The 22,351-nt window shown below is 39.7% G+C and overlaps 1 protein-coding gene across 1 annotated transcript; it reads left to right on the top strand.

Annotated features, from left to right (window-relative positions):
• The first annotated feature begins 7,590 nt into the window (after window positions 1-7,590).
• On the top strand, window positions 7,591-22,140 carry TMEM263 (transmembrane protein 263). Its single transcript, XM_059681760.1, has 3 exons — window positions 7,591-7,886; window positions 16,909-16,975; window positions 19,028-22,140. Exons 2-3 carry the CDS (start codon window positions 16,912-16,914, stop codon window positions 19,312-19,314), a joined length of 351 nt encoding a protein of 116 aa, XP_059537743.1. The 5' UTR covers window positions 7,591-7,886; window positions 16,909-16,911; the 3' UTR covers window positions 19,315-22,140.
• Window positions 22,141-22,351: the final 211 nt, after the last annotated feature.

Genomic DNA, 22,351 nt, shown 5'->3' with positions numbered 1-22,351 from the left:
AGAAACTGCCACACTGTTTTCCAAAGTGGTTGTACTATTTTACACCCCCACCAGCAATGTCTGAGGGTTCCAGTTTCTCCACATCTTCACCAACACTTGATATTTAAAGCCATGAAACTAGAACTAGATGAGTAACTGAGTTAATCTAGGGAGTCACTTTTTTTTAAAATATATTTTATTGATTTTTTACAGAGAGGAAGGGAGAGAGATATAGAGTTAGAAACATCGATGAGAGAGAGAAACATTGATCAGCTGCCTCCTGCACATCTCCCACTGGGAATGTGCCCGCAACAAAGGTACATGTCCTTGACCGGAATCGAACCTGGGACCCTTCAGTCCGCAGGCTGACGCTCTATCCACTGAGCCAAACCGGTTTCGGCTAGGGAGTCATTTTTGACTACGGTATTTGAAGCATGAGTGCGGGGACTCAATGTTTAGAAATCAGAGTGAGAAGGCACTAAAAATCAGTTTCAGATAGAGCCTGAAATACCAGTGAGGATCTAGTGGAGAGCCCAAGAACCCATTCATGGAGCAGCCACCTCTTCTATGTTGCCACGAGGTCATGTACAACAAATAGCCACTTGAAGGGAAAAGGTAAGGAAGACCACCCTGAAAGACTAAGCATTTCTCCCTAAAGAGGCTAAGGTGGCTCTAAAAAGATTCTTTTTAATGCAAAGAGACTGAGTTATCCTTAATAATTGGCAAATTTGTGATTTTCCCCTGCCATCAAAGGGGATGGGAGCATCAAGGCAAGTTGCAGAAAATAGAGTGCTATGGTTTTTTTTAAAATATAGATTTTTGTTGATTTCAGAGAGGAAGGGAGGGGGGAGAGAGAGAGACACACACACACATCAATGATGAGATAGAATCATTGATTGGCTGCCTCCTGCATGCCCTCTACTGAGGATCAAGCCCACAACCCAGGCATGTGCCTTTGACTGGAATCAAACCTGGGACCCTTCAGTCCGCAGGCCAATGCTCTATCCACTAAGCCAAACCAGCTAGGGTGAGTGCTATATGTTTTATACGTTTGGGTACAGATTGTTACATTGATCAACAACTTGATGAAAGACATCCATGTTCCCCAGTCCCTATGAAGCAGAGAGTCCCAGCAGATCCAATTTATTCCCAGACTTCACCAGCTTTAAGGGAGAGGATGTTGCAAACAGCTACCATGGTTTATCACACTGCAAACAGCTACCATGTGCTGAGTACTTAGTCTGTGGGTGAGCAGTTTCATCTATTTTGTTACTCGATCATCACCATCCTCTTAGGAGATGAGGACTATTATTAGTCCACATGTTAGAGATCAGGGAAAATAAGCCCAGAAAGTAACCTGACCAAAATAGTAGAGTCCTAATTAGAACCCAAGTCTGGTTACAGGACCTGGACTCGGATTCACCACATCATATTGTCTAGTCACAGCACCTTGACACTCAGGTTCAATCTACTCAAGGCTCCGGGAGTCTTGAGGGAAGGAGGGGAGGGGCGTAGGTAAGGCGGCCTGCCAGAGACCCACTGAGTCAGTCACATCTTCCAGAAGCATAAAGGCTCCGATAAACACATCTTGCTCACATTTTGTCACTCCTATAATCTGTCCTCCTAAAAAGCAATGGGCAGTGGGACTAGTGGTCTATTTTGGGACTAGTATCTAGTACAGAGGCTCTCAAAAGCTCATTAATCTCCTGGCAAATAAATGAGTAGAACCCAAAGCAGTGGGCCCTCAAAGCAAGGGAAGAAAGTAGGTCAGCAGTCACTGATAACAAATTTTAGCTTGGCAGTTTTAGATCTAGGGAGAAGTTAATGCTAGCTCCTTCATACTTTGGTGAAGGATTTATGGCTGTTACCTTCACATTCAATGTGAGTACAAAGGACAGTATCAAAAGGTACTGTCCCTAAAACAGCTTTTCCCCTCCCAGAACTCATTTGTCTTTTGATACTGTTTGATATCAGTGTTTCACTTAGGAGAAAGACGTTTATGCTGGTTACAGAGGACTTGATTTAGGATGCTGGACACTCTCAGCCTTTTTCTTTACCTACACAAGAGGGACCATACCCCTCAGGGGGTCAATTGTTCCCAAACACAGGCCAAACTGAGAGGCCCTCTTACCGTAATTCACACAAATCCCAGAAAAACATATTGTGTTCTGGGGTCATATGGGAAACAGTTAACTGAGTAAGTCTCCCAACTCATGTTAAACATAATCAACTATTGTAGATGACAATAAAGGACCCTATAGGTTCACCTTCAGGCTGCTCTATTCTGTAATTTTTTTAAAGCTCCACCTTGCCCACCTTTGCCAATCCCCATTTAACTCTTTACCATTGAAAAGGTTTCTGCTACCATTTGGGTACTTTGCCCCAAGATAAAGGAGTTTAGGTTTATTACTAGTTCTCTGCATGGGTCTAACATCTATACTGGATGTGGTGGGAAATAGTAGTCATTCCACTCTGCCTATTTATAAGTATCCAGCTCAAGTCCTTATACAAGCAGGCACTTAATACTTATTAAAAGATAACTTCCTCCCTCTCTCTGTCCCAGGAGCTCTCTGCAGCCCACATCCATTTCTATCTTTCCTGCATTCATTCAGTCCTCTTTTTCTGACCACTCATTTTGGCATTTACTTGTGATATCATTTAATGATTTAAAAACACTTAATGTGCATCTGTCTTGCCTTTATCTAGACTGCAAACTCCCCAATGATAAGATTTCTTGTTATCTTCTAGAGTTAGACATATGACTGGTGTATAACAAATGCCCAATGTTTTGGTTAGATTCTCCTGACTACAAGAAACAAAGGCTATAGTAACCGTAAGTAATGAGGGAAACTGTTGAGAGGAACCAGGCAAAGCCAAATAGCCCATAGGAAGAGCAGGGCGTGTAGCAGAATCAGACTACAGGATAGTTAGTGTTCTACCACTCTGTAGGGTAGAACCAGGGGTAGAAAGCAGGTTCAAACTGGGGTACTTAGATTATTTTCCCCCAGACATACAGACTTGGACATCAATGATTCTAGTAAGAAAGCTGTTTGAAGCTCATCTGGTTAAGGGCATGGAAAGATAATGAAAGTGGGAATAAGGAAACTCTCAAAAGAGAAGCTAGGGATGAGAGTGAGAAAAGCAGAGGGTAGCTCCCTTGGTCAGGGAGTCTACCAGTTCATGGCTGTCGCTCCTCATGAGGTCTGGTTGCACACAGATCCCTTGCCTTCCATTAAGATATTTACACAAACATCTTCTCAGCTCCACCTTCTTTATGACTTCAGCTCAAGAGGGTTTCTCTTTCTTACAAAAAAAGATCCCTTTTAGTAAATCAATTTCCTACTCTAAAATGGTTCCTCACTAAGACCACAAGATAGTGATCTATTAAAGCACTATTTAATATTTTATTAAATTTTATTAAAATTGGTGAATGGTTTACCTTTCATAATTGAAGTCCCTCCTTTTTGGAACTATTGGGAAGAGAGAACATCACTTCCAGTGTGCACATAAGAAAATTCCAAGTCACAGGGAGAGATGAGTCAGACAAACCAATGGCTAAAAAAAGAGGAAAACAAATTTAGCAACTGACAGAAACAATAAGAGAGAATCTTCAATAATTACTGACTCTCTCCCCTGCTGGCCTGATCACCCCTAACCGCTCTCCCCTGCCTGCCTGGTCACCCCTAACTGCCTCTGCCTGCCTGATCGCCCCTAACTCATCTGCCTGCCTGCCTGATCGCCCCTAACCGCCTGTGCCTCGGCCCCCGACACCATGGCTTTGTCCAGAAGGACATCTGGTCTCTCCGTTCTAATTAGCATATTATCCTTTTATTAGTATAGGCAGGAAACAGTAAGACTGAATTCTGTATATTGTGTATCCCACATCACACTTGAGATATAGGACAGTTCCATCACCCTCCAAAATTCCCTCAAGCCCCCTTATAGTTAACCCCTCCCAGCTCCCACCTACTTTTGAGTTTGCATCTTTCACTTAGAATGATACATTTATATTGTTTGGTCCCTTATTTGAGTAGATTTCATTGTATATATGCACCACCATTTGCTTATCTATTCACCAATTAAAGGGTACTTAGATTGCCCCCAGTTTTTGGCTATTATAAAATGTGTGTCCAAGTTTTTGTGTGAACATGTTTTCATTTCTCTTGGGTAAATATCTAGGAGTCATATAGTAAGTGTATGTTTAATTTTATAAGAAACTGCTAAATTGTTTTCCCAAGTGTTTCTAGCATTCTGCATCTCCATCAACAATGTTTGGACATTCTTGTTGTTCCACATCCTCAATAGCATTTGCAATTATTTTTATTTTAACCAAGTAGTGATACGTCATTGTGGTTTTAATTAGCATTTCCCTAATGACTAATGATCTTAAGCATCATTTCTTATGCCATCCATTATCTTCTATGGATACTGTTCAATTATGTTTTAAAAAATTGGTTTGTCTTGTAGTTCTTCATATATTCTAAACACAGAATATGTATTTATCAGATGTGTATTTTGCAAATATTTTCTTCAAGCCTGTTGCTTATCCTTTCATTTTCTTAAGTGTCACCCAAAGAGCATAAGTTTTTAACACATTTTTTTCTTTTATGGATTGTGCTTTAGGTATTATATCCAAGACATTTTTTGTTTCACCCAAGATTACAAAGATTTTCTCCTATGTTTTCTTCTAAAAGCTTTATAATTTTACATCTAGTTTATGAACCATTCTGAGTTATTTTGCATGTGGTGCAAGGAATGGGTTGACAGGTTGAAGTTTTTTTTTCCCTTGCAAAATGATGTCCAATTACTCCAGCATCATGTTTCTTTTCATTATTTTTTTATAAGGTTGCATGTAGCAAACACTCCATAAAGAATCTACAAAAAGGATGGAAACTCATCAGCTTTTGGGTGACAATCCTATGGCTGGATTTAGGAGGGCAATTCCGTTTCTCTGACAGGCAAGAAATGCCTATGTAGTATGCTTTTCACTTCATAGACATGCACAGTATAGAACAGTCCAAATTGTCAATGCTCTCTAGGTCACCAGGAACACACCTGTGGCTGAACAAGTTTAGCTCGTTACTTATTGCAGCCAGGAAGAACACACAGTATGGGGAACTGGGAGGCATCTTAGTAAGAGGGTGCTACACAAGGGCTTATATTAAGATTTGGGTTTGTGTTAGGTGATTTGGGGGACTTTGCTCTAAAATTAGGCGCTGTCAAGAAGCAAGGGTAATTCTGTGACTATAGCTTAACAAACCTTATGTAGAAAAAGGGAAGGTTAGAATGAGGTTAAAGCTGTCATTGGTAAAGAAGTAACAGCTACTCGTATTAGTTTGATATTTTCAGTTTGTGTATTCCATCTGGAGGCTTACATAAGGTCCACGTTTTTGTCTGTGTTCAGACATGATGATGGAGTAGTCTTATTTCTGTCCTGATCCATCATGGTCATGGAGCAACCTTTCCCGATGTTGATGTTCTCAGAAACTCTTTGTTCAGTAGGAGGCACAAGGCCTAGCTGTGCCCGGCCAGTTCCCAGCAACACCAAGACCCAACTGATAGCGCCAGACCAGCTACTTGGTATCAGGGATGTCTTTTCTCTTTTTCATAAGACAGTGGCTAAGAACTGAGGCCCTAGGTTATGAAGGTTCTGAGAAGGAAAGCACCTCCTCTTAGGCTACACAACAGGTTGACCTACACACACACACACACACACACACACACACACACACACACACACTGAGGCCCTGGAGTAAAAAATAAATAAAAAAATTTGTTTGATTCCTAGGTCTGCTCTTCCCTAGCTATGGGCCCTTGGGTAAATTACCTAACTTCTCTATGCCTCAGTTTCCTCAAATGAGCATGGAGGATAATGGTACTTGCCTCATTGGATTGTTGGGAGAAATGAGATGATACATATTAAAAACTTATATCAAATAAATCTTAAGTTATTATTATATCACAGAAAATATATTGGGGCAGAGAAAAACCACAAAAACAAAAACCGAGTATAGTCCAGGTAATGGTGCCAGGTAAGTCAAAGAGTAGTAAAAAAGTGAGGATAGAAAAGCAAAATAATTTACTTTGGGTTGTAATCTATATAACCTGTTAATTGTCGTTTACTTTTGAGAGAGGCATTGATTTGTTGTTCCACTTATTTATGCAGTCATCGGTGGAGTCCTGTATGTGCCCTGCCATGGGATGATGCTCTAGTCAACTGAGCTCCTGGGCCAGGGCCCCAAATCGTATTTTAAAGCGACCAGATTATTTAATGTCCTCTTTAAATTCTAGAAAACTAAAGTATCTTGACAGTCTCAGCACAATGGTCTAGGTGGATTTGATAGGCTGCTTTGATAAATCAATGCTCAGGCTGAAACCATAAAACAATGTTGAGTCCACTCCACTGACGACGTGGACCAAAGTCAGCTTCTTCCAGGTCCTTTCCTTGGCTTCCTTTCCTGGGCCTTGTCAGCAGCTGCTCAGCTGCACCCGCTGACTTGGCCTTCGGAAAAACATCCGGTTGGGTCACTGATTGGCTGCTTCACGTGTATGTTTTGTCTTGCTAATTAGATTGTGAAGGAAGATCTCACACTGGTCTAGGAATTCCGTTTATAAAGCCCTTTCAAATCCACCACCTCTTGCTTCTCTTTAAAAAACCCTATAATTGACTTGTCATCTTCACTTATATCATTTTATAAGTGCGGAAAGAAGCAAAGTTAATAGATGCCACTTATCTAGTTCAGCAGCCTCTGCACAGCGTATCTCGTTGAGGCCTCGCAAGGACCTGGGAGTGGATGTTAACGCCCCGTGGGAGTGAGCAGAGCGAGGCTTCCACACGGGAGCGGCCCGGCAGCGCCCTTACCCAGCACAGCTCCTCTCCGCCCCGTCCAGGGCGGCGGGCGGGAGACCTGGGAGGCATCGCGCCAGGCTGTGGGGAGCGAGGGAGCGGCCTGAGGCCAGGTGTCCTGATGTCCAGTTCACGTCTGTTTTCCCATTTGGGGTGCATGGCGGGCCCCGGGCACTGCACTCATTACTGCGCTGGGCGCCGGCGAGGACCGAGAGGGGCGTTCCTCTCAAGAAGCTCAATTGAAGGGCAGGGAAGATGTCCAGCAAAAAGTGATGAGCGCGCTCTCCCGTCACCCCTGTCACCTCCACAGAAAAGGCGTGCGAGTCCCAAAGTCAAGGGCTGCGAGAAGGCCCAGCCTGTCACTGCCCCGAGGGGGAGCAGGGAGGGAAGAAGGCTGAGACCCCAAAGAGCAGAGGAAACTGGCGAGCGTCCCACCTTCCCGGGGCGAAGGTTCTGAATTTCGGGCGACCGTTACGGTAACGGAACGACGGCTCCAGGTAGCCGCCGGGGCCGGAGCTCGGGACCCTTAGGGCTGCCGCCGCCGTATTCCCAGGGCTCGGCGCCCCTCGCCCCATCTGATTGGCCGGAGGAGGAAAAGGGCGGGGAGACCCCGGGGGAGGCGCGCGCGCACACTGGCCAGGGTTTCCCGCGGAGGCTCCGAGGGGGCGAAGGGGCGGGAGCTGGGCTGGGGGTGAGGGCGTCGCGCGTGCGCACGGCGGGAGGCGGCGGCTGGGGGCTGCTGGGAGGGCTGGGCCGTCCGAGAAACGGGTGGGCGCCGGAGAGGCCCGGGTGCGCGTGCGCGTGCGCGTCGGAGTCCGAGCTGCGGGAGGAGGCGGGAGCTGTAGAGGCGGCCGAGGGGGCGGGTCGCGGCGGGCGCCACGTCCGCAGCCAGAGGCCAGCGCCGCCGTCAACGGAGTCTTCGGCTCCGCAGCTTGAGGAGGCGCCTCCGGAACCCGCAACCGCCCGAGGCTGTGCCCGCCGCTCTAGCCGCCTCAGCTCTACTTGGTTCTGCCCGCTCCCTCCGCCGGCCCCGGCCCAGGCGGCGGCCCCGACCCCGGCGGTAAGTCGGGCTGGCAGGGCGGGGGGCACCGTCCCGGCTTCTGGCCCCCTCTGGGTCGGTCGCCTTCTTCCGTTAGCTCTGCACCTCACCGCCCCCCTCTCCGGGCCTGGCTGCCGCGAGTGGGGCCTTTGGGAGCACCGAGCAGGAAAGGGGGAGGGGCTGGGTGATGTTGGGGGGCTGACGGAGGTTCGCTGGCGGCGTCAACCCTCCTCACCTGTCCCTGAGCCCCCGTCGTGGTGTGAGATCGGGATCTCGCCTTCAGGTCTCCGCCTGACTTCCTAGCTTCTGGGTGTCATGCTGAGAGGATGGGGGTCGTCAGCCTGGGAGCAGAGGGATGCAGCCGAGCGGCTGGGCTGGGCTCCCCGCCCCACGGACTCCGGACCTGTTGATAAACCACTCTCTGGGGTTCGGGCACGCAAACCTTGGTCCCCAGTGGACATTCCCAGTGCGCTTCCCCGGTAGGAAAGCTCTTACCCCGCGCCTAACCTAAACCTAAAAGTGTGGCTGGAGAGGCGCTGGCGGTGTCGGGGTGCCTGGGGACCGCGGGCGCCGTAGTCTCCCGAGTCCAAATTCACACTGTGCCTGCTAAGCACACGCAAGACTGGTCCCCAGGCTCCCCTTCCAATCAGACCCCGTCTCCTAAACACATCGCCCCTTGTGAGAAGACAGATCCTGGAACCCTGTGGGAGGGGGGTGCGGGGTGTACAACGTGGAGCTGAGGGAGGTGCTGCGCTCAGCCCCAGCCACGGCTCCTCCGGGGTCATTTTCTGCCTCTCTGCCACGTCACTCCCTCTGCCAAAGGGAAAAAAAGACTTGCTAGTACCTAGCCCAGTGGTTCTCAACCTTCCTCATGCCGCGACCCTTTAATACAGTTCCTCATGTTGTGGTACCCCCAACCATACAATTATTTTCGTTGCTACTTCATCACTGTAATTTTGCTACTGTTATGAATCGTAATGTAAATATCTGATATGCAGGATGTATTTTCATTGTTACAGATTGAACATAATTAAAGCATAGTGATTAATCACAAATACAATATGTAATTATATATGTGTTTTCCGATGGTCTTAGGCGACTCCTGTGAAAGGGTCGTTCGACCCCCAAAGGGGTCTCGACCCACAGGTTGAGAAACACTGAGTCCTAAAGAGACCAGTGTGGGGAGATGGGGCCGCTGGGAACGCCTAGAAAAAGGAAAATTACTTTATCTGTTACGCCCTTGTGAACACCGTACTAATTCCAAATGAAAATGTTTACTGCCTGTGATTATTTGCTATATGCTATTGTTCAGCCTTTAAAACTTGGACTGGTGCGGGTGTTCAGCAATATTAATACATCAACCTGTACATGACTGTGTCCATACCTGTTTTTTGTTTTGTTTTTAAGAAAGAGGGGGGGGAGTAACCTTTAATAAATCCATATGCGTCCTGTTTTGATTTTTTTTTACACTTTCATTTCTTTAAGTCATTGTTATAAATGTACCAGAAACCACAGTCAGTAAAAAATTGACTACGTGTAGGCACATCATTAGAGAAACTGAAGTAGTTCTTGTGTGTGTGTGTGTGTGTTAGATATTTTTTTTAACTACAGGGAAATCTTTACCTTTCTTTGTACCAGTCATTGAGTATTTGCTGTTTTGCTACTTCCTGAAGATAGCTCACTGGATTATATTTATAAACACCTTCAGAGGAGGGCCTTTATATGCTGAAACCCGGGTACCTAATACAGTGTCTGACACATAGTAGGCACACAAATATTTGTTGAGCTAATGAGGTAATAACTTAGTGAAGATGGCTGATGTACTGGTTATCTGGTTTGATAGTGTACTGTATTGCCACTTAATGTTTCATTTAAGGGCAACACTTAAAAATTGCCATTTGAAACTGTCAGTTGTTACTTGCCACTAGGTGGTCACAAGTTTTACTGGCAGATTATTTTTTTCTTTCCTGCCAGATTCAGTGCATTTCTCACAGCCTATTTGCTGTTGATTTAATAGGCAAGGCCCATCTTAAAAGCAGCCTGTTCAGGATACTTGGTTAACTAGAGAAGCCTAAAAATAGTAAGCTGGTGTTTTACTATACACTGCTTGTTGGTGTATGTGTGTTAAAGCTCTGTATAAATATATATTTGAAACTCCTTGTAGTTATTTGGCAAAGAACTCACCCTCACATGAGACTGAGGATGTGGCAAGGTTCCTATATAATAGAATATGTAGAAGAATTTAGCTGATTCATTTATAGTTTTTTTATAGGGAAATTAGCACTAATAGGTTTTTGAAGCGGCATTGAAGGTAAACTGCTGTACGCTGTATTTTGAAGAGAGCTTTCTACAGCTTGTTAGTGCTGTTTAGCTTCCTTTGGTACACACAGAGGGGTTTAACCACAGGCAAATTTATGTACTCTTTTCAGACTTAATTTTCATTATTAATGCAAACTTTACATATATGTAAAGTGTTACAGATATCCACAAACAACATTGATTCATCTGTTTTCCTTTTAAAAAGAAAGCTTCCTAAGAGGCATTTGTTTACTTATTTCTATTATTGGAAGAAATGATCTAGGAAAAAGTGTTATTAATCCTTGGCTCAATATATTTGCCAGCTGCAGTAACTATGATATTATTGTACTGGACAAGTCCTTCACATTTCAGTTTGTTTTAAAAAAGCACAAATTTATAACCAGTTTTAAGTTGGTATAATTTGTTCACATGTTAAGACCAAATAGTAAAATGTCTATAAATTATTGGTTCTGCCCTAACGGCTGTTTTTGCCTTCCTTAGAAATGTGCATTTTTAAAAATAGAAACTTATTTGCATTATGAATTCCTAGAGAGCAGATTTTTTTTTTTGTTTGGTTTTGAATGAAACTAAATTGATAAGTGCAGGGAAAGTGTATCCAAACTGGATTGTAAACTCTGGTTGAGAGTAGTCCTGTATTTTTAATCCCACTGAAATCTTCAGTGCCTAATAGATGCATGGCACATAGTAGGGACTCAGATGTATGGTGGGTGAGGTAATGACTCAGTGAATTTAGGGCAGATAGTTTACATAGAATTTAATAATTCTGTATAAGGGTAACATTTAAAAATGGTCATTTTGACACTTTTACAGTCAGTTGTTACTTGTCTCCATGTGTTATATACTTTTAAATTTTAAGTACTAGCAGATTATTTACCTTTCATAATTTTAGGAGTTTAGGGGTGTGTTTGTCTTCATAATTCCCAATTTAAGAGAAACAGCCCCCTTGTAATAATGATAATGAACAGGATGATAATGTAAAAAGTATTTATCCTTAGTGAGAAAGTGATAATATCCTTAAAGAGGTGATATCACCAAAAGTTTGACAAACGTGTGGAGAGGTTTGTAATGGTCTATGTGAGTAAAAGTACAGATGGCATAGTTAAGAATTTTAGCAAAAAATACCTTTTTAAGGTAATTTGGTGTCTTGCGACCAAATTGAGAATTTAGAAAAATATTCTACATATGGCATTTACACAATTTTTATTACCCTAATTGTTCTAGAGGAATTTTAATACTGCATACTTGCTGTTAATACCAATGATGTACAAGAAACACACACACACACACACACACACACACACACACACACACACACACACACCTGTAGCCTCAGGACTTTCAGAGCCCTCTAATAACAAGACCCTCTGGTCTAAGGAGCCAGGCTTCTGGCCTGGCAGAACTCCAGCTTTTCTATTTTGTTTATTGACAATCCTGTTGGTAACTTTAGCTAACAATATTCAATGTAACTGTGGGTGTTTCTGTATAATAGTATCTAGATTCCTATATTTCAAGCTTTTCTACCCAAATACTCCAAATTTAAGAGCAAAGTCATGGGGGAGGTGGGGATGTGGTTGGGCTGGGAAGAGAGCTGGTAAATCTGAGTATATCTTGAATAAGCTCCAGGCTACAATGAAATTTCTTGAAAGTCTAGTAATCTTTAAAAATTCTCAAGTGCATTTATCTTTTTAATTAGTGTATATTTAAAAATTAAATAGTATTTTAAATTACCGGGTACTATACTAAAATACAAGTAGCATGTCTCTTGTGGTTCTTGAAGCCCCTGGCATACCATTGCCTAATCTTAAAGATGTACATCTGAAAAGCATGATTCTAGCTTAAAGTGTTTTGTGGTTTGTTTGTTTTTAATCATTAAGTTGGAGCATATATCGTTATGCATTTTTCTTGTGATGCTTAAAATTAATGTGGATTCAAATGATATTTTTATCCCACTAATTCCATAAATACTTTGTGTCCATTTACAGCAAAAACATGTACTAACAAAATAAGAATATAAGTAAGATATTTAAATTGCAGACCAGAGAAAATAGCAATAAGAATGAAGTCACAAGATAGTGTGGAGTTGGGGATGAGGGAAATGGGACACGCTATCCAGGCCACAGGAACTTACCTAGTTGAGCAGGAATTTTAACTAAGAGTCCTGGAAGCCAGTCTCAAAGAGAAGAAAACATGCTAAGTATTTTTGGGGAAAAAAGTTTTGTGAATACCTATAAAGGTTTCTGAATAGCTCTAAAGAAATGTAGTTAGTGGGTAATTCCTTAACAGTGTGGTACAGTTAATGTAGTAATAGCCTGCATAAGGTTATTTGTCACGGTTCCCTTCCCAAGGACATAACCAGGAATAAAACTCAGGGATGTCACTTTCCTCCAGTCAGCTTTTGTGATTCAAGTACATTGTTTTTCAGATGACCAACTTGATTTGAGGATGAAAACCTAGAATAACTAGGTAGATGAACTGTATAATCTTTAAAAATGTCCTTTATGTATATCACTGATTTCTAAGACTTAAAAATATGTATTTTTCTTTAATTTCAAAAGCAATATCTGTAGAAAATTAAAATATATTCATTTCTATATGTAGAAATACTTTGTGTGTGTATGTGTGTATAACCTGCCCCCATCCCCATACTGGCAGCCTGTCAACACTCTAGTGTACTTCCTTCCAGTTTCTTTATGTGCATTTTTTAAAAAGCTAGATCAATGATATATGCCTTTTATATTTTCTAAATGCAACATTAGCATTTCCCCGTAGTATTTGATCTTCATAAATTATTTTAATGTCTGCATTGTATGTGTTTATAGAAAGCTTATAAATGTATCTCTTGCTTTCCATGAGGGTGTACTCATTAGACTATTCATTTCCAGGTATATTTTTTGTTTTTGTTGGCTTTTTCACCTCTTAAATATGAGCAATCCAGTTACCAGTTTACTTCTCTTTTCCTTGATCATATCACCCACCTCCCACAGCTTCAGCTATCACTTCAAACCACTCTCAGGATCTCAAGTCAGACTCATTCTGAGTTTCAAGCCCCTTAAATCCAATTGCCTGCTAAACCTCTGTGGATGCCCTGAAGGCATCTTCAAATACAGCTGTTCAAAAACAAGTCCTTTCATCGTGCCGATAGTCAACAATAATGTATTGTACACTTATTTATTAGAGGGTAGATCTTGTGTTCTTACCACAATAAAATAAAATTTTAAAAGTCCATCTTCTCTCAGAAATAAATGGTTTCTCCTCTCCTGTTGCTTGTCTTCACCATCATCTCTGTCTATTTAGTTAATTATTCTCCTTTTATCTCTCATTAATACCCAAAGTTATTTTCTACTTCATACCAAAAAGTTCCAGTACTTGAGTGTCCATGTATCAGGCATTATGGTCCTTGCGATGGAACAGGGAACAAAACCACGTCTTGTTCTCATGGACCTTACATTCTAATTGGAAGAGACACCAAGTGAACACATACATATATCAAAGGACAATAAGCACAGTGAAGAATATAGAGCAGGGTTAGGTGGTAATGAGAGGGAGAGGAGTTAGGAGAGTGCTTATCCATTATTATAAGGGGTCAGGGAAGACCTTGGATAAGGGGACATTTACACAAAGACCTGAAGGAAGTTAGGAAGAAGCCAGGTATATATGTAGAGGAAGAGCCTTTAAGGAGAAGGTAAGGAAGTTCCCATGTTGCTAGACTGGACCGAGCAAGAGGCACAATGGTAGAAAATGACATCAGAGTGTTAGATGTTGGGCTTTAGAGGTGAAGGGATGGACTCTGGATTTTATTCTAAGAAAAACAGGCAGCGGCAGGAGGGTTTAAGCAAAGTATGACATGGCTAGACAGAAAGGTCTAGCTGTGCAAGGGTCGAAGCTCAGAGGCCAGTTAAGAGATTTTGTAGTCCAGGTAAGAGATTATGATGGCTTAACTGATTGTGCTAGCAGTAGAGGTTATGAGAAGTCCTATGCTGGATTTATTTAGGCAACAATATACCAATGATTAGGTGGGAATGTTAAAAAAGAGGAAATCAAAGGTGACTCCTACGTTTTTGGCCCAAACATTTATTTAGACAGGAAAAATGGCAGAATTCAGACTGTTAGTCCATCTCCCTGGCTACTAAATTAGCCACTTACTGTATTTAATCTTTTTGTCCTAAATGTTCTTGCTCCAGTTAGCTTCTTAAAGCACAGGTCTGACAATGTTACTCTGCTTCCTGGCTCCTTATTGTCTACCCACAGGAAGGTAAAGTTAATTCATATTATTTAGATGAATTTGCACATATCTTTTATGCTTTCACAAAGCACAGTATAAAAAAGTGGTCTTTTTTATTACAAGATAGATTTGGAAAAATTAAAAAGTATTTTTAAAAGGGATTCTGTATTAGGAGGAAAAGGTAAGACTCTTAGTAGGGATTTGTGGGATATATACCGAAAGGCAGTTTTGAAATGATTGCAATTACTATCACAACTCTTTTTAATGCTTGCTAAAATACGTAAGGTGTATAATGCGTATATAATTTTCCCATATTTCTGTACAGGGAATGATAGCCTCTATTGATTAGTGATCTGGATTTGTATGTGTATGGTATACGAATACTGGGATTACAGTGCTGAACAAGCTAGACAAAATGTCTCTCTTAGGAATCAACAGTTTATTGAAAGAAAGTAGCTCTCAAATAGTTATTCCTTAGGAAGGGACACATATAGTCTGCCAGGAATTTCTGTATGTTTTGGCTTGAATTTGTTAAATAGTATTCTCACCTTAAAGTTAGGGCTAGAATATCTTTAATTTCTATTCTGTATTTCCTGAACAACACAGATCCATGAAGTTATTTGTCCTTAGCCATACAGTTTATGGTCAAGTTGGGATTCACACTCGGGCTCTCTGATCCCAGAATTGTAAACACTATGCTGTGTAATACCTATGATGATAAATTACCATGATGATAAATTAAAGGAATATAAATATGAATGGAAACAAATTTAACATTCTGATTTAAGGGAGTTTTAAAATTGAGGCAGGTCAGTCAAGAACTCCTTCTCCCAGGAATGCATCACCTGATATTCTTTCCTTTTTGTTCTTTGTCAGAGATTACATGTCTTTACTATCACTTTAAATCTCAAGTGTGTATGGGATGATCTGCTAAATTCACAAACCAGACCAGCATAAGATAGGTGTTCTTGGTAAAAGGCCTGAGTCACTACAACAACTGAAAGATATTTAAGCACTCTGGCAGGGGCTGCTGGACTCTGTGGGATACAGTGAAATCCCAACTTACACAGGATTTAGGTTTTAAAGGCATTGCAAGTTGAATTACACAAAGTTAAAATTTCCTTTGAAAAATCCCACTTCTCACAACCATTACCTCTCTTTCCCTCATTTACCAACTTTTGCCGTAATTACTGAGCTACAGAAGGAAATATGAATTTTTATCTCATCATCCAGTACTTTAAAATCATTAGGAATCATTAAGGAAAGGAAAAGTTCCCTGACTTTCCTTTGACCACTTAAACCACTCTGTTCTGCAACTTGCTGCAAAATGTATGAACCGTGAAAACATTATTCTAAGTCTCCTAACAAGTCTTTCTGCTTGTTCTTGCTCTCCTGTTGAGTGTTCTCCCACAATAGCCAGAATTTTTGTTTTTAAAAGTATAAATCAGAACATATCACTCCTCTCCATTCAGTGCCTTTCACTGGCTCCCCATCTCACTCAGGAGTTAAAAGCTAACCACCACCTGGCCTTGTTAGGGCCTAGGTAGTCCAGAATACTTAGTGGACTGCTGGGACCACAACCTCACTTTCTGGCCAAGCAAGAAAATTTTAGACCAGTCTTAACTTGTTTTAATTTTTACTTAGTCAAGTGACTATAAAAGCAAATATTTTAAAATAGTAAAGGAGATCAACCAAAGAACTTGTATGCATATATGCATAACCCATGGTCACACACAATAGGGTGGTGAAGGCTTGGGGTGGGGGGCGGGCTAGAAGGTGTCAATAGGGAAAAAGGGGGGACATATGTAACTCTTCTAACAATAAAGACTTTTAAAAATTAGTAAAGGAAATTGGGAAAAGAAAGTTTATGTTTTCTTCACCCTAGCATAGCTTTATTTTATTAGGTTCTTTTACTACATATACTTACAAGTAATCATAGTACTTTTTTTTCATAGATTTTGGACTCTTTTGCTACCTACTTATTAGAGCTCTAAAAACAACAATAAAAAAGTAATCAAAATCCTTCTTAGTGATTCAGACTGATGGTGTCATCTCTATAGAAGGATGTCATGTTTTTTTAGAAAATTTTTAGTAGAACATATTTTAGTCATAGGTTTTTCTCTGTTTTGAAATAAATTACAGTTGACTCAGCCAATATTCTGTAAGAGGAAACACTTAACATTTTTGTCTGCTACCCCCCACCTTCCAGCTTTCTTCAGTCAGTCATCTTCAGTTTAAGTTGAAGCAGCAGTAAAACAGGGAAACGTCTACTATACAATGCCTACCATTCCTTGGTTGGTATTTGAGATAAGATTTATATTGTCCATAGTATAACTAAAAGTATGTCTTAAATACCACAAGAGAGAAACAAGAAGTAGTCTTGTGATGGGTGTTTTAAACTGTTGTTTATCTGAAAAAAGTTGATTAAGTCTTAATTGAGCATGTGATAAGTGGTAGTCTCCCATGTTGAGGTTAAAATGAAATATGTGTGTGTTTTTTTAGATCATGAATCAGGCAGATAAAAATCAACAAGATATCCCATCATACCTTAGTGACGAACCACCAGAAGGTAAGTGTGCATCTGTAACACTAAGAATGGAACAAATATCCTATTGAATCCAAGTTCTGATTGTTTTTATTAAATTTAAAAAACTGTTTACCTTGTCAGTAAATACATTACAAAAATAATCTATGATAAACGTTTTTAGCCTCTAAAAGAAAACACTGATATGGGTACATGTAAAATCTATTTTCCTGTTACTCTTATTTTATTTCACAAGTAAGAATATCCTTTAATTTGTAAAGAAGAGTGCGTGGGATGCAAATTGGACTGTGTTTAGTGTTGTTACTGTACATACAAAAACTCAAGAGGTACTTGCGATTTGTTGTTAAACTCCTATCATTTCATCTCATTCATAATTGGTAGCTCTCTCTTCCTATATTATACATGGTCTTAGGGCCTGCTTAATTTAAATTCTCTTTAATTTGAAAATTGTTATATCATGAATCATTTTATTCTTACCTTTACTTCAGAAATCCTTGGAAACATTAACTGTACAGCTAAATGTCTTGATGGACATTTTCTATTTATGGTTTTGGTGTAGAATATTACCTTTAATTCAAATAGTGATCTCTTTGGACAACTGCATGTTTGTACAGGACCGTTATATTTGGTAAGAAAGAGAATCAAATTGGAGAATAAGGGATGTTAAGTGACTTACAAACCAGATAAGTTACAGTAGCAGACGGATGAGGATGTCTCTGGGAAGAGGCTAAGGCTGAACTTCTAGCTCTAGGTATTGTATTTTATTCCCAGTTCTGTTGCTCATTGTCCAAAACTTTCTTCCTATATTTATGTTAGCAGACAAAAATGAAATCACTAGGAAAATAAACACAATTAAAAGTTCATACTTAAGCCTAAAAGAGGATAGAGGTAACTAAGGTTTAGTTTGCTAGAGAAATAGCCTAGAAAATTATCACCTCACCTGTTTTCCTTGTTTTATTTATTAGGGCTAGAGCCCTGAAAAGAGGTTAGGACTCAGTGAAAGGTTAATAAGGACTTTGTGAGAAAGTCACCAGGAAAGAGATAAAGGCTCTCCAGGAGCATGACTGCCAGGGAAAAGAACAAACCTCAGGAATGACTGTGCATGACAACCTGCTAAACAAAAGTAGTCTGCAAAGTAGATAATTTATAGGGTGGTAATTAAGAGTACACTGTAATTAAAGAGATCAACAGCATTAATATTTATTGGATTTGACTGAGAAAAACTACCTTCATTAAATGCTTGTGCACCAAATTTAGCCTAGCAATCTGATCCTATATGAGGTGTTGTGTGAAGCAGTATGTTTTATTCTCAAATCAGGATTTTCCTCCTTCCCTAGTGTTACTGACCTTGACCTTGATTACAAAAGAATGACCAATTATCAAATCCTTTCCATCATAATTTTATACTTAATGCAGTAGTTCCCCCTTATGCACAGGGGATACATTCAAAGACCCCCAGTGGTTCCCTGAAACTTTGGATAGTACCAAACCCTATGAATAACATGGTTTTTTCCTATACATATATGCCTATAATAAAACTCACTTTATAAATCAGACAAGGCAGGAGATTAACAAGAATAATAAAATAGAACCATTACGATATACTGTAAAAGAATTACATGAATGTCGTCTCCCTCTCTCAAACTATCTTATTGTGATGGACATTGGGATTATTCACCTCTTAGGCGGATGGTGGGGGATGGCTCAAGATTTCATCACTTTATTCAAAATGGCACACAATTGAAATGTTATGAATTATTTCTGAAATTTGCCATTTAATATTTTCAAACCAAGGGAAACCATAGGTAAGGCATGACTATGGTATAGTCAAATGCTTATCTATATCTTAAGCCTTTTAATGCAGCTATTTAAAAATTTATATTAACTATGTTTATTACTCAAATAGCTTAAATAAAAAATTTGGATTTTAAAAATTTAGCCACTGCTGAACATGGACATTTGTAATGTGGTCGACCTTCTCAAAACAACCTCCTGATTATTAGGAAGTCTTAGGTTACTTGATTTGTACTGTTTTTTGTAGACATATTTAACAGTTTCATTCTATTTTCTCATTAGGATCGATGAAAGATCACCCACAGCAGCAACCAGGCATGTTGTCCCGTGTGACTGGCGGTATTTTCAGTGTTACAAAAGGAGCTGTTGGTGCCACCATTGGTGGTGTGGCTTGGATTGGTGGAAAGAGTCTGGAGGTGACCAAAACAGCTGTTACAACTGTGCCTTCCATGGGAATAGGGCTGGTGAAAGGGGGCGTGTCTGCTGTGGCTGGAGGTGTTACAGCTGTTGGGTCTGCTGTTGTAAACAAAGTGCCCTTAACAGGAAAGAAGAAAGACAAATCTGACTAAAACATGGAGATACATTTGCTCTCTACAGCATTATGATGCCAGTGGCATTGAATTGCTAAATTATGGACTACAACTAAGTCAACTGTTTTGGATGTTTATCTTCTTAAACTGCTGTGTTGAAAGTATTGATGACTGGCTTTCGTCTAAAAAGAAGAGACCAATACTAGCACAGTGTATGAAGGTTTCTCATACTTAAATTCCAGCTTTTTATCTGGTAAAATGTTACACTTATCAGCTGTAACTGAAGATATATTTGAGTATTTACTATAAGTCTTTTAGTTTAACTAAAAATGTGAAAGTTGAATTTAGTGGATGATCTTTACAATTCCATATGTATAATGTGCCAGGTAACACATCTGTCCCTTAAAAAGGGAACCTTGAACTACATAAACTGTAATTTTGATGTGCCTACTAGTTTCAGATGTCTTAGTTTTTTTATAATGATAGTTGATTAGGCCAAGAGGCATTCTTTTCTTATTTAAGCTGGTAAAAGTAGCAAGATTTAGAGAAATTTAAAAGAAAAGATAAAGGGTTTTATGATCCTGAGTGTTAACCATCTTTTGTTAGATATACATTATATTTATTTCATCATTGATGCCTTACAAAAGAAAACATCTTTTCTAACACCCTCATTGTGCAGTTCTTAGCATTATATATGGATTCTCTTAAAAGTTGTTTGTATCAGATCACTTTTCCTTCTTTAAGAATCTCAGGAGTCTTGGGGTAAAAGCATTTCTTGCTCTTAGCAGATAAGATAGTGGTTAACTTTTTGTTAACTGTCTGTAGTTATGACCAACAATATGCTTGAACCTGGGTTCATGCTCCATCATCAGTACACCTCACAGTGCCTAAGGAACATGTCGTTGCTAGTCAGAAGCTTTGTTGGAAGAGTTTCAGACTAAGGAGGAACAAATACATAATTTTCAGTTTTTAAAAATTACCTAGAACATCCCAGATATAAAAAGAACTCTTCACATTTGTTTTATCTCTAGGATGGCTTAAATTATAAGCAGTTTTTTTAAAAAAACATGGTAAAAGAGCCACGAATATGTGGGAGCTTTTAAATTGAATGAAATGGGCTCCAGGGATTAGTTTTGAATGTAAAATATATGTGTTTTCAATGGTTTATAGCAGTGGTTCTCAACCTTGGCTGCACATTAGAATCACCTGGGAATCTCTTTAAAATCCTGATTTCTGGGCCTAATCCTCCAGAAATTCTGTTTCTTTGTTATGGGGTGAGGCCACAACATTAGTAACAAAGAAACAGAATTTCCGGAGGAAGAGGCCCAGAAGTCAGGATTTTAAAAAGATTCCCAGGGGATTCTAATGTATAGCCAAGGTTGACAACCACTGGTTTATAGGCTTTTAAAATGTTATCTCACCATCCTTTAAAGCAGCTGTAGACTTTGTATCATTTTCCAAGTCAAATTCAGGCAGGGAATTGAAGTTTTTGATTGTGGATGATAAGTGTGTCAAGTCTTAATTAACATATCATGTTTCAGTCATTCTCAAAGAATATGACTTAGCTGAAATTCATCTGTTTGTTTCTTGTTTCATAAAAAATTTAAAAGTGGCATATATATATTTGGCATTCATCCTAACTAGGGGTTATAATCCAATCCTGAAAAAAATCTGTTTTCTTTATACTAAGTCCAGATATTTGCCTCCATTCTGCAGATTTTTTTTTCCTTGCAAGGGAGGGAAGGAAAGGTATGATGCTCTGGAGTAAATAAGTGAAACAGTCTCCCTGAGAACTTAAAACAGATCACTCGCACACCCAAGGCTGAACTGTTAGTAAACAACAAAGAATTTTTACATTAATGTAGATTACCAAACGGATAAGAACATTACTTTTCAAAAACTTGCATGAATACCAGCAGGGATTTTAAGCAAATCTACAAATGTTCTTGAATTTTTCTACAGTATATAAAACTGAGAAGTCGTTAAGGAATTCAATTCATCAGAAATTAAATGGCCTTTTATTTCATGTAATTTAAGGTATACATGTTGGTATATCTGGTCAAATGTCATAATTAGCAATGGTTGTTTTTTTTCCCCCCAAAATTAATAGATGAACACAAATAATGACCTAAAATAATGGCAGTGGAGAATTGTTTCCTGCTATTTGAAAGAAATTATCACTTCATTAATAGGTCATTTTTCTAATTTATCTTCTCTCGTCATAGGTTCTGCTGTGCTTTATACCTGCATTTCTAAACATACTTTAGTTGACTGTATGCTTGCATATTTATTTTTAACTTTGCTTATCTTTAAAATTGCTTGAGGAAAATAAAATAGTTGTGATTAATTTCTGCTACAGAAAAGCCACCTGGTACATTTTATCTTACTGAGTTTGTTTTAAATTCTAAATTGTAACTTTGTTCAGGAGAGGCTTTTGCAATAGCAGAGAACTGTACAAATGAAGTTAGTCATGGAGGTTCTTGTTGAAATGAACTTGCCATCTGATATGTATAGCTGTACACTTGAGTCTTTCTCAGTTTATTTTTGTAGATTAGCATTTGACCTGTAAACAGTACTAGTTCACTTCAAGAAACTAAGGTGGTTGTATATACCTGGAGGCATCTGTTATTCAGCTTTCCTTTTGAGTGGGTATTTGCACAATGAGGGTAACCGTGTGTGACCCACTGAATGACTGATCTAATGTTGATATTATGAGACCTGCACTTAGATGAAAATAACTGATGACTGAAGTTTTTTGTATTAAAGGAATGAGAAAAGAATACATGAACCTGTTAATAAAACACTATGATCTATAAAATATGAAATGTTTCATAAAGATCTAAGGGAATAAAGGAAATTTTAAAACAGGGTAGTCTTAAAATTTTTAGTTACATAGCAGTTTAGAAAGTTTACAAATTTTTGACGTTAATGAAGAAACAAGATAAAACATCTCTGAATATATTTTGATGCCAACACAATAAATGAAATGCAAATATATTTTAAACAACTCTAATAAAGATTAAAAATGTAGATTTCTAGGTTTGACCCCAACTTGCTGAATCTCTGTAGGGTGGGG

Source organism: Myotis daubentonii, chromosome 2 (assembly GCF_963259705.1).
Source record: "Myotis daubentonii chromosome 2, mMyoDau2.1, whole genome shotgun sequence".
NCBI lineage: Eukaryota > Metazoa > Chordata > Mammalia > Chiroptera > Vespertilionidae > Myotis > Myotis daubentonii.
Note: the sequence above shows the minus strand (reverse complement) of the source record. Positions and strands in the feature narration are given on the sequence as shown.

Bases quoted from the DNA above. Each gene is read 5' to 3' on its own strand.
- TMEM263 (XM_059681760.1), top strand. From the start codon at position 16,912: ATGAATCAGGCAGATAAAAATCAACAAGATATCCCATCATACCTTAGT. The intron at 16,976-19,027 runs GTAAGTGTGCAT...TTTTCTCATTAG, and splicing joins TAGTGACGAACCACCAGAAG to GATCGATGAAAGATCACCCA.